Genomic DNA, 15723 nt, shown 5'->3' with positions numbered 1-15723 from the left:
CTTTGGGAGGCCAAGGTGGGAGGACTGCTTGAGGCCAGAAGTTCAAGACCAGCCTGGGCAACATAGGTTGACTCTGTCTCTAGGAATAATTTAAAAATTAGCTGGGAGGCTGGGCACGGTGGCTCACACCTATAATCCTAGCACTTTGCAAGGCAGGAAAATCACTTGAGTTTGAGACTAGCCTGGGTAACATAATGAGACTTTGTCTCCACAAAAAAAAAAAAAAAAAAAAAAAAAGCCAGGAGTGGTGGCATGTGCCTGTAGTCCCCACTACTCAGGTGGTTAAAGTGGAAGATCACTTGAGCCTGGGAGGTCAAGGCTGCAGTGAGCTGTGCTCACACCACTGCACTCCAGCTTGGGTGACAAAGCGATACTGTCTCAGAAAAAAAAAAAAAAAAAGCCAGGAGTGGTAGCACGTACCTGTAGTCCCAGCTACTCAGAGACTGAGTATCACTTGAGTCTGAGACTGAGGATCACTTCAGTCTGACAGAGCAAGACCCTGTCTCAATCAACCAATCAATCAAACTGGTTAAAAATCACCAGTCAGGAAAAGAAAATACAGATAAGCATTTTTATAATTTGCAGTAGGTGAGGCCTAAAAGCCATAATAGGAAACATAAATAAATGCAGCAACATGAATAAAGAAAATCTCCCTTTGGCATTTTAAATCTCATAAAATAAGAAACTGAAAAGAAAAATAAAAAAGAAACAAAAATATTTTCAGCACTATGACCAATAAAAACGATTTTTTCCTAAGAGCTCTTCCAAATTAGTTAAGAAAAGGATGATCAACACATGAAAAAGCACAAGATACTTAAAAAGGCAATTTACAAAATAAGAAAGACAAATAACTACTGGCCATGAAAAGATCCTTAATTTTACTAATTTTTGAAAAGCACAAAATATAAAAAACATAATTGTTTTCATCTATGAGATAAGCAATGCCATACATGGGGAAAGAGTACCTTCTTCCATTGTTTGTTGGAAAATTAGTGCAACTATGTTAAAAGGCAATTTACCAACATCTAAAAATAAAAATTTGTCATTTGACACAGTATTTCTACTTCTAGGAATTTATCCTACTGAAACAATCACAAATGTGTAAAAAAAAAAAAAGTACATTAGTACATTGCAGCAATGTTTATAACAGTAAAAAACTGGACAAAATTTTAAAATGCATCAAAATGGAGTGATTAAATCAGTAGTTCTCATATATTTATCTCAGGACTACCTTAGACTCCTAAAAATTAGAGAACCCCAAAGAGCTTTTTGTTTTTGTGGGTTATATTTATCAATGTCTACCTTATCAGAAATTAAAACTGAGCAATTTTTAAAATATTTATCTGTTCATTTAAAAAATAATAAAACCAGCCAGGCATGGTGGCTTATACCTGTAATCCTAGTACTTTGGGAGGTCGAGGCAGGCAGATCACCTAAGGTCAGGAGTCCAAGACCAGCCTGGCCAACATGGTGAAACCCCGTCTCTACTATAAATACAAAAAGTAGCCAGGCATGGTGGCACGTGCCTGTAATCCCAGCTACCCAGGAAGCTGAGGCAGGAGAATTGCTGGAACCTGGGAGGCGGAAACTGCAGTGAGCCATGATCGCACCATTGCACTCCAGCTTGGACAACAGAGTGAGACTCCAGCTCAAAAATAAATAAATTAATAATAATAAGAGGCCAGGCGCGATGGCTCACACCTGTAATCCCAGCACTTTGGGAGGCCGAGGCGAGTGATCACCTAAGGTCAGGAATTTGAGACAAGCCTGATCAATATGGAGAAAGCCCACCTCTACTAAAAATACAAAATTAGCTGGGCGTGATGGCACATGCCTGTAATCTCAGCTACTAGGGAGGCTGAGGCAGGAGAATCACTTGAACCTGGGAGGCGGAGGTTGCAGTGAGCCAAGATGGCACCATTGCACTCCAGCCTGGGCAACAAGAGCGAAAATACATCTCAAAAATAATAATAAATAAATAATAAATAAAACCACATGGCAACATTAACAAATTTTTACAAAAATAATTACATTTTCCAAAGCAAAAAAAGATAGTGGGAAGAACGGCATTATTTTATTTTTTTTGAGACAGGGTCTTGCTCCATTGCCCAGGCTGGAGTGCAGTGGTGCAATTATAGCTCACGGCAGCTCAATCTTCCAGCCTCAAGCGATCCTCCCACTTCAGCCACCCACCACTCCCAGCTAATTTTTGTATTTTTTTTGTAGAGACCGGGTCTTGACGTGTTGCCCAAGCTGGTCTCAAACTCCTGGAGTCAAGCAATCTGCCCTCCTCAGCCTCTCAATGTGCTGGGATTACAGGCATGAGCTACCGCACCTAGCCTATAGCATTATTCTATATTTTTGCAAATCTCTTTAATGTCTAGCTCAACAGAAGACAGCTGGATTCTCACATTTGCTTCTCCATTCACTCTCTTGCAATATGTTGTTTTGGTTAAAGTATATGAAGAAAATCCAGGCTTATACACATGTATAGTTGGAAAGGGAAAAATACGTAAATAGTCCTTTCATGGATATTATTCTTTGATACTACATTAAAACTCAGAAAGTGGTAGTTTCTTAAAGGTTAGTTCTAATGCAGAACCTAAAATCATACCAATAGATTTTTTGTACTCTGTTGCGTTAATTTTTTTTTTTTTTAATGTATCTTACACTCTGTTTCTTTTGTTTTGTTTGTTTTTTTTTGAGACAGGGTCTCACTCTGTTGCCTACGATGAGTGCAGTGGCATGATCACCGCTCACTGCAGCCTCGAACTCCAGGGTTCAAGCAACCCTTCTACCTTCCAGCCTCCTGAATAGCTGGGACCACAGATGTGCACCACCATGCCCAGCTAATTTTTTACTTTTTGTAGAGACAAGGTCTCGCCATGTTATCCAGACTAGTCCTGAACTCCTGAACTGAAGCCATCCTCCTGCCTCTGCCTCCCAAAGTGCTGGGATTACAGGCGTGAGCCACTGTGCCCAGCCTGTATTTTAAATTTTGAATGGATCTTTTAATTTGTGCATTATTTTGTAACATAATTAATTGGTTATTTGGAAAACACTAGTTCACCAAGTTATCCAGATCTTACAAATGTTGACAATATTTTTTAAATCACATTTGTAAATATCACCACCAATCTTATCAGAAGTCTTTTCAGTTTAAGTTGTCAGTCTCACAGTGCTGGGTATAAGTTTTCCAAAATTCTAACTTTTCATCTGAAAATTAGAATTTTATCAGATTTAAGCCAACAAATGCTGTCAATTGTTTTCTTTAGAGTGACAGGCTCAATGTATTAATTTTCAAGAAAATGTCTGCCAAATACCCAAATCTGTATAACCCTGTCATTATTTCACATAAAAATGGTGTTCCAGACTGGGCACAGTGATTCATGCCTATAATTCTAGCACTTTGGGAGTCGGAGGTGAGAAGATTGCTTGAGGCCAGTTCAAGAACACTATGGGCAGCATAGCAAGACCCAGTCTCTACAAAAAAGAATTAAAAATTACGGGTGTGGTGAAACATACCCGTAGTCCTAGCTGGTAGGAAGGCCGAGGCAGGAAGGTCACATGAACCCAGAAGTTCAAGGATGTGGTGAGCCATGATTGTGCCTCTGCACTCCAACCTGGGCAACAGAGACCCAAACTCAAAAAAAAAAAAACAACACACATAAAACAGGGCCTGGTGTGGTGACTCACGCCTGTAATCCCAACACTTTGGGAGGCCGAGGCAGGTGGATCTCCTGAAGTCAGGAGTTCGAGACCAGCCTGGCCAACATAATGAAACCCCATCTCTACTAAAAATATGAAAAAAAAAAATTAGCTGGGCATGGTGGCACACACCTGTAGACCCAGCTACTTGGGAGGCTGAGGCAGGAGAATCACTTGAACCCGGGAAGTGGAGGTTGCAGTGAGCCGAGCACTCCAGCCTGGCAACAGAGCAAGGCTCCATCTCAAAAACAAGAAACAAAAAAAAAAACCAACCAAAAAAAGGTGTTCCCAGAAAAAAGTGGCTAGTTTAACTCACGACTCAAATAAACATACAAGTGTTTTTCTTGGAGACGGCCATTGTACTTTAGTACACAACACACGTTATTTATTAATACTTCCCATCTTGTCACCCAAATTATTTTAAAAAATCTTTTACTAGGCCAGGTGCAATGACTCATGCCTGTGATCCCAGCACTTTGGGATGCTGAGGCAGATGGATCACAAGGTCAGGAGATCAAGACCATCCTGGTTAACATGGTGAAACAATGTCTCTACTAAAAATACAAAAAATTAGCCAGGCGTGGTGGCACACACCTGTAGTCCCAGCTACTCAGGAGGCTGAAGCAGGAGAATCGCTTGAACCTGGGAGGCGGAGGTTGCAGTGAGCCGAGATCGTACCACTGCACTCCAGCCTGGACGACAGAGCAAGACTCATCTCAAAAAAAACAAAAAAACTTTTACTTAAAGAACTTAGTAATATTAGTAACTTTTAATATTCCCTCAAGGACTTTTTTTTCTTTTTTGTAGAGACAGGGTCTCGCTATGCTGCCCAGACTGGTCTCAAACTCCTGGCCTCAAGCAATCCTCTCACCTCAGCCTCCCAAAGTGCTGGGATTATAAGCATGAGCCAGTATGTCTGGCCCCTCAAAGACATTCTCTTTCAAATTTCTTTTGTTTAATATACCTTTATACTTTGTAGAGGCAGATTCTTGCTATGTCGCCCAGGCTGGTCTGAAACTCCTGGACTCAGGTGAACCTCCCACCTTAGCCTCGCAAAGTGTTAAGAATAGGCATGAGCCATGACGCCCAGCCTCTCAAGGACATTCTTAAGTGAAACTAGCATTTTTTTTTTTTTTTAATGATAAGTGTACGGTGGTGAAAAATGCAGTGACTACTAGTGGAGTTTTAGGCCAAGGTGTAAGCACTTTATGCACCACTGATCTTACTCATCAGTATAAATGTAGGCACAGTGAAAAGGCAAATATCATCTTACCAGTATTATGAAAAATAGTTTTGGCTTTGTGGACTCCCTGAAAGGGTCTCAGGGACTCCCAGGGGTCCTCAAACCACACTTTTGAGAACCACTAGATTAAATAATCACAGTACACATATACAATGTACTATTATAAAATTACTAAAAAGCTTTCATTTATTTATCCAAAAACATTTAAATGTTTATAATATACCAGGTACTATGTAAGGTAGACCTATATCTTCTTACATTGTTCAAGGACTCAAGTGAAAATACAAGTCTCAGGATATGTGGAATATGTGATAATTTGGTCCCATCTCTCTCTCTCTCTCTCTCTCTCCATGCATACATATATATATATATTTTTTTTTTTTTTTTTTTTAAAGAGGCCTTGCTATATTGCCCAGGCTTGCCTTAAACTCCTAGGCTCAAGCAATCCTCTTGCCTCAACAGCTGGGACTACAGCCACATGCCACCACACCTTGCTCCCATCTCTTTAAAAAAATAAATAAAAACCAGGTATTAGTATATCAATAAGAAAAAAAAAAAAACCCAGAATATATATGCTTCAAAAATGTCAACAGTTATGACAACTAAATGCAGTATGTAGTCATGGATGGGAACCTGGACAAAAAAGGAAAGAGTAATTATAAAGGATATTGTGGTCATCGGTAAAAGGTGAATGCTGAATGGGGTCAATGGGTGAAATGGTAGGATGGTATCAATGTTGATTTCCTGATTTCAATGGATGTAACATGGTTTTGCTGGAGATTGCCCTTGTTTTTAGGTAACACACACTGGCAATATTTAGAGATAATGATGAAATATTTGCAATTTTTCTTCAAATGGTTCAGAAAAAGTAATATTGTGTTTATATGTATATAAGTGATAAAGCATATCCAGTAAAATGTTGACAATTGGGGAATCTGGGTATAATATTTTTGTAACTTTCCTGTTTGAAATTTTTTCAAAATTAAAAGTAATGGAAAAAGGGGAATCTCTCTGAAACTACTGTAGTTCAGGGGCTGCCCAGTGGGGTAAGGGGAGGGGAGACAAGTAAAAACAAAAAAATTAAACCAAAATCAGATTATTTTCATGTATAAAATAAATGGGTGATTTACATGTTTAAGGCCAGGAGCAGTGGCTCACACGTATAATACCCGCACTTTGGGATGCCAAGGTGGGAGAATTGCTTGAGGCCAGTAGTTCAAGACCAGCTTGGGCAACACAGCAAGTTCCCATCTCTATAAAATTTTTTTTTAAATTAGCTGGGCACGGCGGCACATGCCTACAGTGCGAACTGCTTCGGAGGCTTAAGCAGGAGGCGTGCTTGAGCCCAAGAGTTCAAGACTGCAGTGAGCTATGATCATGCAACTGCACTCCAGCCTGGGTGACAGGGAATGACATGACCCTGTCTCAAAAAAATAAAAAGTTAAAATAAAAAAATAAATACATGTTTATATCTGGCATCTCACATTTGCCTAATAACTTATTTGAAAGTAAGTTTCATTCAGAAAATAGTGTTTTTTTTTAAAAAAACAGTTAGCAACCTACATAAATGCCTTTTACCCACCAATAATCTTTAACAAAGTATTTACCTCTGTGATTTAGTTTATGCCTGTTGCTATAATAAATTTTTCTCTCCATCTTATTTTTCATTTAAAATATGTAAGATTAATGGCTTATTCAGAAACAGATTTCTAGAATAACCAACTCGAAAATATTTTTCTTCCTACTCCTTCACCGTATTACCTCCAACTTACTCGTTTTTCTAATCCAAATCTACTCCAACTTATTAATCCTTCGTTGTTCATTTTTGCTCTTTCTAAACGAGTAAGACTTGACTTAGAAGGGCATTAGATATAGATGAAAAAATACCATACTTGGTAAACTTTTCTTATCTAACATAATCAGAAATCTAGTTTATGCCACATTCACTTTTTTGATTATTCATGAATTCATGAATTCAATTCACTGAAGGCATTGGTTCCAATATGTCAGGTCCAATATGTCAGGCACAGTTCTGGGTGCTAGGGATACCAAAAAACAAGGGCCTTTTTCTCATGGAATTCATATTCTAGTTGATGGTGGGAAGAGGAAGACAACAAAAAAGAAATACATCAGATGGTGATGAATGCTAGGAAAAATAATTCAAGTAAGGTGATGGGCAGCTAAACCAGGCAGGTATTTTAAATCTGTAGTCAAGGGCTACCTGAGGGGGTAGGACTCAGGTTTAACCTGAGACCTGAATGACGAGGAGCCAGCCACACTCAAAGCCAGGAAAGAACACTATAGGCAGAAGAACAGCTAGTACAAAGATCCTGATGCACTGTAGGGCATAGAGAAAGTGGAATAAGCTAAGGTCAGAAGGTAGGTGGGCATTAGATCATGTGGGATCTAAGAAGCCTGCGTAAGTAGCATGGATTTTATTGAAAGAGAAGAAGGAAGACTTTGGAGCCATTTAAGCAAGTGAATGACATGAAATGATGAATGTTTAAAAGATCGCTCTGGGAGCTGTTATCCAATAGGTACAGAGTTTCAGTTTTGCTACATGAAAAAGTTTTAGAGATCTGTCATACAACAATGTACATATAGTTAACACTACTGTACTGTACACATAAAAATGGTTAAGATAGTGAACTGTATGTGTTTTTGTTTGTTTTTTGAGATGGAGTCTCGCTCTGTCACCCAGGTTGGAGTGCAGTGGCGCGATCCTAGCTCACTGCAATCTCCACCTCTCAGGTTCAAGCGATTCTCCTGCCTCAGCCTCCCGAGTAGCTGGGATTACAGGCGCCCGCCACCACGCCAGGCTAATTTTTTGTATTTTTTAGTAGAGACGGGGTTTCACTTTGTTGGCCAGGCTGGTCTTGAACTCCTGACCTCGTGATCCGCCTGCCTCTGCCTCCCAAAGTGCTGGGATTACAGGCGTGAGCCACCACGCCCAGCCCTCTATTTCTTTTTTTTACCATTTCTATTTTTTACCTTAGTTAGATCTGCCCAACATGCCACAGAAATATTCTATTTCTCGATCAGGGTACAGGCTAGACAGATGCGTTCAATTTTTGTAAAAGTTCATCATGCTATACACTTAACGTAGGTTTCGGTACATATTACACTTCAGTGAACATTTTTTAAACTTCCAAATTTTTGGCTTGAATATGTGGGAAGTGCTGCATTCTCTGAGATAAGACAGAACAGTATCGGGAGTAGGGGAAGAATAAAAATTGTTTTGGCTGTGATCAAGTAGAGGGAAAACCGCTAGATAATGAAGATAGGAGGGATAACTGCAAAAGAACTATTGCTAAGAAGGTGAGCAAGAAAAGGTCCCTGAGCATCAGCATTAGTTATTAAAAAGATCAAAAACTTAACATTTGATGTTTTGGCTGTTTCTCATTTCTTTAGCATGCTTCTAAACATCATTGTCTATTTTTTTCCAAACTTAAACCATTTTTCTTTTACTAATTCCTCAAATGGTTTATTAGACCTAATTGAATTTCTAGTAATTAAAATTTTCAAATTCAGTATTTCCTATCTGATGAAAAATTGTTTCAAGTATTTCTGAGTTCTTTTAACCTTGTATTTCTGAGCTACTAAATAACCCCCAAGACACCATTTTACTTTGCTATACTTGCTCAGAATCCTTGCTCAACAATTCTATAATTATAGTACATATATCTCAGATTTTAGTTACTGATGTTATGATTTTCTTAAGTAGAGTTGGCAGACAGATATCTCTACCACATAGCTTTTAACAAACTAAACTTTCCTTAAAATGACTGCTAAGGGCCAGGTGCAGTGGTTCATGTATAATCCCAGCACTTTGGAAGGTGGAGTGGGTTAGGGGGTGGGGTAGGGACAGCTTGAGCCCAAGAGTTTGAGGGTACAGTGAGCTATGATGGTGCCACTGCACTCCAGGCTGGGTGACAGAGTGAGAGTCTGTCTCTAATTAAATAATTATATGAGTGCTACAAAGACAAAATGAGAAGCAGCTTTATGATACTGCTTTATGTTAAGGTTTGTTACAGCTTTATGTTAAGGTTTAGTCACCTAAACCTTTGTACAACTCTGGCAGTTATTAACCATCCCACTATATCAACTGCTACAAACTTTAATGATATACTAATTTTGAAAAATTGATAGATTTGATGGGCTGGTTATTAAGCAAATGATCTTTGGGTATACTGGTTATTGAGCTAATCGTCTTGTTCCTATAACAGGAAATAAGGCAGCAAATGCAGATGCAGAATCAAGTTAGTACATTTAGTGGTGGAAAGATAAAGGAATTCCTGACTCACTGCTTCAACTTCTACGTTAAGTTTGAGACAAGATCATGTGCTATGAATGAAGGCTGAGAGTGAGCTGTAGGATGTTTGAGGAGAAAGAAGATATGAAATTACCTTACCGTGAGAAAGGGAACATCCTACCGAATGCTGAGTACTGGTGTAGGGTCCCCTTTTGAGATGTGAAGTTATGAATGTGAAAACAAATCTCTACACCATAGTGTTTAACTTCAGAAACATAAAGCTGCTTAAGTACAGGCACAAACCAAGCAAATGGTTTAACTAAGGTCAAAGCCTTTCCAGGCAACTAAAACAGAAGTGTAGGAGAGTTAAATGTATTTGCAAAATTTTGATCAATTGTGGACCACTGAGTTTAAAGCTGGAAGGATGACGGACTGTAAAAGATGAAGTTCATGAACTGAAAGTCCCAATGGAACCGAAGAGTTGTTGTCATGGGAATAACAGGGAAAGTCAGCTATAAGCATATCAGAATGATATGCTTGAGGTGGAGATCTGGAGACTGTTAGCCATAAAAAGGTTACGGGCATGACCACAGGAGCAGATAGCATGATAGCAGGAATGGATGTCTGAGGTAAGACGAAGGAAAAGATTAAGAAATAAGGTGTCAAGTAACTGAGAAGAACCGGACAGATCATACACATGGATGCTAAAGTCAATGAGAATAAAGTCCTGAACACAAGTGGACAGGAAGACTGTGAATCAGGGTCAAATGATGAATGAGTAACAGAATGACCAAGAGATCATTAAATGTCAGAAACAAGGAGGGGTCAGCATATCAGCAGGTCTGAAGGCAAAAACTGCAAATGGAAGATAAGTAGCTAGGAAGCTGCAATACAGAACAAGGAAGACATGTACTCCATTCAAAGTACATGAAACACTGAAAGAAAGAGTAATTACTTCAGGAGACTACAGGATAAAGAATGTCTTTAGGAAAGAGTATGATTTAAATTAAGCAAGAGACAGGAAAGGAACCTTTCACAGATTGAGAAAACATTGTATATGCTTACCCTCTGGGTAAACTAGAGGGTACCACGGAAAAGTTTAAGAATGAGAATTTCTTTTGAGACCACCCATGGCAACATAATGAGACAACGTCTCTCCAAAAAATAAAAATAAAAAAATAGCCAGGCATGGTGGCATATGTCTATGGTTCCAGCTACTTAGGAGGCTGAGGGAGGAGGATCCTTTAAGCCCAGGAGTTTGAGGCTGCATGGAACTATGATAGCACCACTGCACTCTAGACTAGATAACAAAGCAAGACCCCATCTCAAAGAAGAATGAGAACCTCCAGTTAAGGAACTCTGAAATTTGTGCTATTAAGGGCTCTCTTCTACAGTAATTTTTTTTTTAAGAGATGGGGGGTGGGTCTTGGCATGTTGCCCAGGCTGACCCTCAAATTCCTGGGCTCGAGTGATCCTTCCACCTAGCCTCCCGAGTAGCTGGCGCTACAGCACACACCACCACTCCTGGCTCTCAAGAGTAATTCTGATAAAAATCCTAAAACAATTTCAAGTTTTATTTTTGGTCACTATTTTTTATACATCATGCACAATGTATCCCCCAAACAGTTTTAAGATAAAGTTCACATACAAGTGCTTACCTCTATTTCTGTAATTTTTTCAGAAGGATTATCAATTAGGAAACGTGCTAAAGTCCCAGGAGTAGTTCTGTATGTTAGAATGATTGAGTTTTTAGGGTCCTGACACCACTGAATAAAGAGATCCCTTGAAAATCCACATTCCAGGTCAGGTTGGCTGGCAAGTACAACTTTAGGGCTAGGTACTCGGGCCAAGTCAGAAAGACCATGACATAAAGAGAGATGGCGAAACTGAAACGGATTATTTCTTTTGTCTTCAAAACATCTCATCAATTTATCACTCATCCATTCTACCTAATATGGGGGGAAAGATGACAAGAATTAGAAATACTGTATTATAACTTCAATATATTCTCTAATAGTCAAGGAATTCAAGTTCTATCTTTTACCCCCACTGGTTGCTTAAATTTGTACTGTTTTGACAAGCAGCTTATTTTCTGCTTCCATTTCCCATTAGATTATCCCACCCTCATTTTCATCACAAAAAAAACCAATTTTGCATTATATTTCACATATAAATCACCTTAAATCTTTTTGAAAAGTCAAGGTATATGTTCTAAATGAAAATCTTACTCCCAAAGATTGCTATTTCAAGGCAAAAAGCTTATTTAAAAGAAAGAACAATGAATTCCAACATGCTAATGCTATGAGGTAGGTTCTATTTTTGTCCCCATTTTACAGACTGGGATACTAAGAGTTAGAAGGGAAGCAATTTGCCTCATCTTTAAAACGGGGACACAATGGAAACTACTTAATAGAATAAATAGGGATTAAATGAAATAATACATTTAAAGCACACAGGACAGTAAATGGTTAATGGCAAGTTATCATCATTATTAACAATCTCTTCAAGAGAAAAATAAAATCCAAAAAACATTTAAGACACTCACTTCCACAGACCCAATCACTGTAGCAAACTTCTTTATTACAAGTGACAACATGAGAACAAACCTGGGACTTAGAAAACTCCACCACATTGTAACTGACATTATTTAGGAGTGCCAATGAGTAAACACCCAATCCTGCATCTTTAGTCCTCCAAATCTGATCAAGAAGTTGAGCAAGTTCCAAAACTCTGCCTGCTGTGTCCACTGCTATTAACACATTTCCATCACCTCGAAGTGTTTCCAGGACATTTGCTAGAAAACAAGAATGTAAAATCCCCATAGAACGTAACAATACTATGCTATAAAATTAAAGATAATTTTATCTCCCTGTTTTTATTAGAAAGACTATAATTTACAAATAAGCAACTACTAGGCCAAGTACAAAATGAAGGAATTTTGTTCAGGTCATTACAACTGCTTTTGATTCTGTTGAATATCTCTTCATATATTCAGTGTCATTAACTCTCAATCTTTCTTCATTAAAAAATTATATCAGTAGTCCTCAACACTTTATACATCATAATACACATAGAAAATGGTGTGTGTATCACTGAGAAAATTGTATGACCAGGCCAAATGTAACCAGCCTGGTGTTTCCGGGCTACCCTGGTCTCGCCTATCCACCCCAGTGAACTCCGCTATGATGAATTCCCAAATTTATATATATACATATATACACTCACATAATTATATATACAGCCATCCCTCAGTATCCATGGGTACTGGCCCTAGGATTCCCACGAATACCAAAACCATCAGATGCCCAGGTCCCTCAAATAAAATGGTGGCCAGGCGCAATAGCTCACACCTGTAATCCCAGCACTTTGGGAAGTCAAGGCAGGAGGATGGCTTGAGTCCAGGAGTTCAAGACCAGCCTGGACAACATAGGGAGATCCCGTCTCTATAAAAATAAACAAATTAGCTGGGCATGGTGGCACATGCCTGTGGTCTTAGCTATGTGGGAAGCTAGAGGGAGACTGCTTGAGCCCAGGAGTTTGAGGCTGCAGAGAGTCGTGATTGTGCCACTACACTCCAGCATGTACAACAGAGAAAGACTTTGCCTCGAAAAAACAATATATCTGCACATAACCTACGTACATCCTCCTATATACTTTAAATCATCTCTAGATTGCTTATAATACCTAATACAGTGTAAATGCTATGTAAATGGTTGTTACACTGTATTTTTTTATTTATATTTTTTAAATTATTGCATTATCTTCTTTTATTGTTTTTTCAAATATTTTCAATCCACAGTTAGTTGAATCCTCAGATGTGGAACAGCAGCTACAAAGGCCAACTATGTATGATACATAGTTTGTATGTATGTATGCCTATAGAATAAAATATAGATCATATTCCCTTCCAACAAGTATATCTTTATGGATTTCCTTGCTCTAGATGAAAGTCCCCTTGGAAATATGTGGTAAAACTGAACTCTAGCAAAAATAAGAATTAAAGAGCTGCTACTTTTTTTGTTTTTCAGTTTGTTTGTTTGTTGAGACAGGGTCTCGCTCTGTCACCCAGGCTGGAGTGCAGTGGTGTGATCATAGCTCACTGCAGCCTCAACCTCCTGGCCTCAAGCAATCCTCCCACCCCAGCCTCCCAAGCAGCTGGAACTACGGGCCTGTACCACCACGCCTGGCAAAAATTTTCTTTTTTTTTGTAGAGATGGGGGTCACGGCCGGGCATGGTGGCTCACACCTATAATCCCAGCACTTTGGGAGGCCAAGGCGGGCAGATCATGAGGTCAAGAGATCAAGACCATCCTGGCCAACATGGTGAAACCCCGTCTCTTCTAAAAATACAAAAAATTAGCCGGGCGTGGTTGCACACACCTGTAATCTCAGCTACTCGGGAGACTGAGGCAGGAGAACCGTTTGAACCCAGGAGGTGGAGGTTGCAATGAGCCGAGATTGCGCCACTGCACTCCAGCCTGGCAACAGAGCGAGACTATGTCTCAAAAAAAAAAATAAAGAGATAGGGGTCTCACTATGTTACCCAGGCTGGTCTTGAACTCCTGGCTTCAAGCCATCATCTTGCCTCAGCCTCCCAAAGTGTTGACCATTGACCACAATGTCAGGCGTGAACCACAGTGTCTGGCTTGAGCTTCTTAAAATTGGTGCAACACGGTATATTATTAATAGTTACACTTTTAGTGGCCGGGCACGGTGGCTCATGCCTGTAATCCCAGCCAGCACTTTGGGAGGCCGAGGTGGGCGGATCACAAGGTCAAGAGATCCAGACCATCCTGGCCAACATGGTGAAACCCCATCTCTATTAAAAGTACAAAAATTAGCTGGGCATAGTGGCGCACGCCTGTAATCCCAGCTACTCGGGAGGCTGAGGCAGGAGAATCATTTGAACCCGGGAGGCAGAGGTTGCAGTGAGCCGGGATTGTGCCAGTGCACTCTAGCCTGGCGACAGAGCAAGACTCCATCTCAAAAAAAAAAAAAAAAAAAAAAGTTGTACTTTTAAAGTAGATGAACTAAAAACAATGGTTGAAAACATGTTTAAAAATGGAATCCAATTTTCCCTGCTAAAATCCCTTATAGCTTATTTAAAAAGAATATAAGGCCGGGTGCAGTGGCTTACGCCTGTAATCCCAACACTTTGGGAGGCTGAGGTGGGAGGATCACCTGAGGTCAGGAGTTCAAGACCAGCCTGGCCAACATGGCGAAACCCCATCTCCACTAAAAATATAAAAATTAGCTGGGCATGGTGGCACATGCCTGTAATCCCAGCTACTTGGGAGGCTGAGGCAGAAGAATCACTTCAACCCGGGAGGTGAAGGTTGCAGTGAGCTGAGACTGTGCCACTGCACTCCAGCCCGGGCGACAGAGCAAGACACCATCTCAAAAAAAAAAAAAAGAACGTAAGATGAAGCAAGCAGCAATGGCCTACTATATTAAAGTGTAAAACACCCAAAATTAGTGGAATATTTATACCTTCATTTATCCACTTAGCTCTTTGTTCATTTTTCTTTTTTTTTTTTTGAGACGGAGTCTCACTCTGTAGCCCAGGCTGGCGTGCAGTGGCCAGATCTCAGCTCACTGCAAGCTCCGCCTCCCGGGTTTACGCCACTCTCCTGCCTCAGCCTCCTGAGTAGCTGGGATTACAGGCACCCGCCACCACGCCCGGCTAATTTTTTGTATTTTTAGTAGAGACGGGGTTTCACCGTGTTAGCCAGGATGGTCTCAATCTCCTGACCTCGTGATCCGCCCGCCTCGGCCTCCCAAAGTGCTGGGATTACAGGCGTGAGCCACTGTGCCTGGCCTCATTTTTCTTTTAGTGTATTTTTCTAATAGATTTGTACGAGGTCTTTATATATAGACATATGCCAGTGAGTGCCAGGGATAGCTAGCTATGTACTGACTGGCAAAAAGAAGCCAATCTTTACACTCTTCCACAAAAGTTAAATTCAAACCAGCTAAGTTTCTTCTTATACAAAAACTGATGGTCACATCATATTTTTTTCAAAAATACTAAAGTTAACCAATCTCTTATGACCAAGAAAAGTGCTAAACAGAATACAGTTATTCCCACTACCATGCATTTCCACAGCTCCTTGAAAAGGACATTATACATTGGGTACAACATTCATGATTCTGGGGACAGATACAGTAAAAGGCCAGACTTCACCACTGTGCAACATATGCATTAAGAAACCTATACTTGTGGCCGGGCGTGGCGGCTCACGCCTGTAATCCCAGCACTTTGGGAGGCCAAGGCAGGTGGATCACCTGAGGTCAGAAATTTGAGACCAGCCTGGCCAACATGGAGAAACCCTGTCTCCACCAAAAATACAAAAATTAGCTGGGCATGGTGGTGCACACCTGTAATCCCAGCTACTCGGGAGGCTGAGGCACGAGAATCACTTGAACCCAGGAGGCGGAAGTTACAGTGAGCTGAGATCACGCCACTTCACTCCAGCCTGGGTGAAAGAGCGAAAGTCTGTCTCAAAAAAAAAAAGAAACC

At 40.1% G+C, this 15723-nt stretch overlaps 1 protein-coding gene and 1 pseudogene across 3 annotated transcripts in view; both read right to left on the bottom strand.

The window, feature by feature from the left end:
• The window catches only part of CPSF2 (cleavage and polyadenylation specific factor 2), a 40551-nt gene that overhangs the window by 8082 nt on the left and 16746 nt on the right, over window positions 1-15723 (bottom strand). For all 3 annotated transcript variants that reach the window (XM_054530425.2, XM_024231685.3, XM_024231686.3), the window contains 2 exons: window positions 11810-11997; window positions 10862-11152 (listed from right to left, as the gene is read on the bottom strand). In XM_054530425.2, coding sequence (XP_054386400.1) covers window positions 10862-11152; window positions 11810-11997 — 479 coding nt within the window. The remainder of the gene's footprint in view (window positions 1-10861; window positions 11153-11809; window positions 11998-15723) is intronic.
• On the bottom strand, window positions 15006-15676 carry LOC134760096 (protein GVQW1-like; annotated as a pseudogene).

The sequence above is a fragment of the Pongo abelii genome, chromosome 15 (assembly GCF_028885655.2).
Source record: "Pongo abelii isolate AG06213 chromosome 15, NHGRI_mPonAbe1-v2.0_pri, whole genome shotgun sequence".
Lineage (NCBI taxonomy): Eukaryota > Metazoa > Chordata > Mammalia > Primates > Hominidae > Pongo > Pongo abelii.
This window is presented reverse-complemented; position numbering and strand designations above follow the sequence as displayed.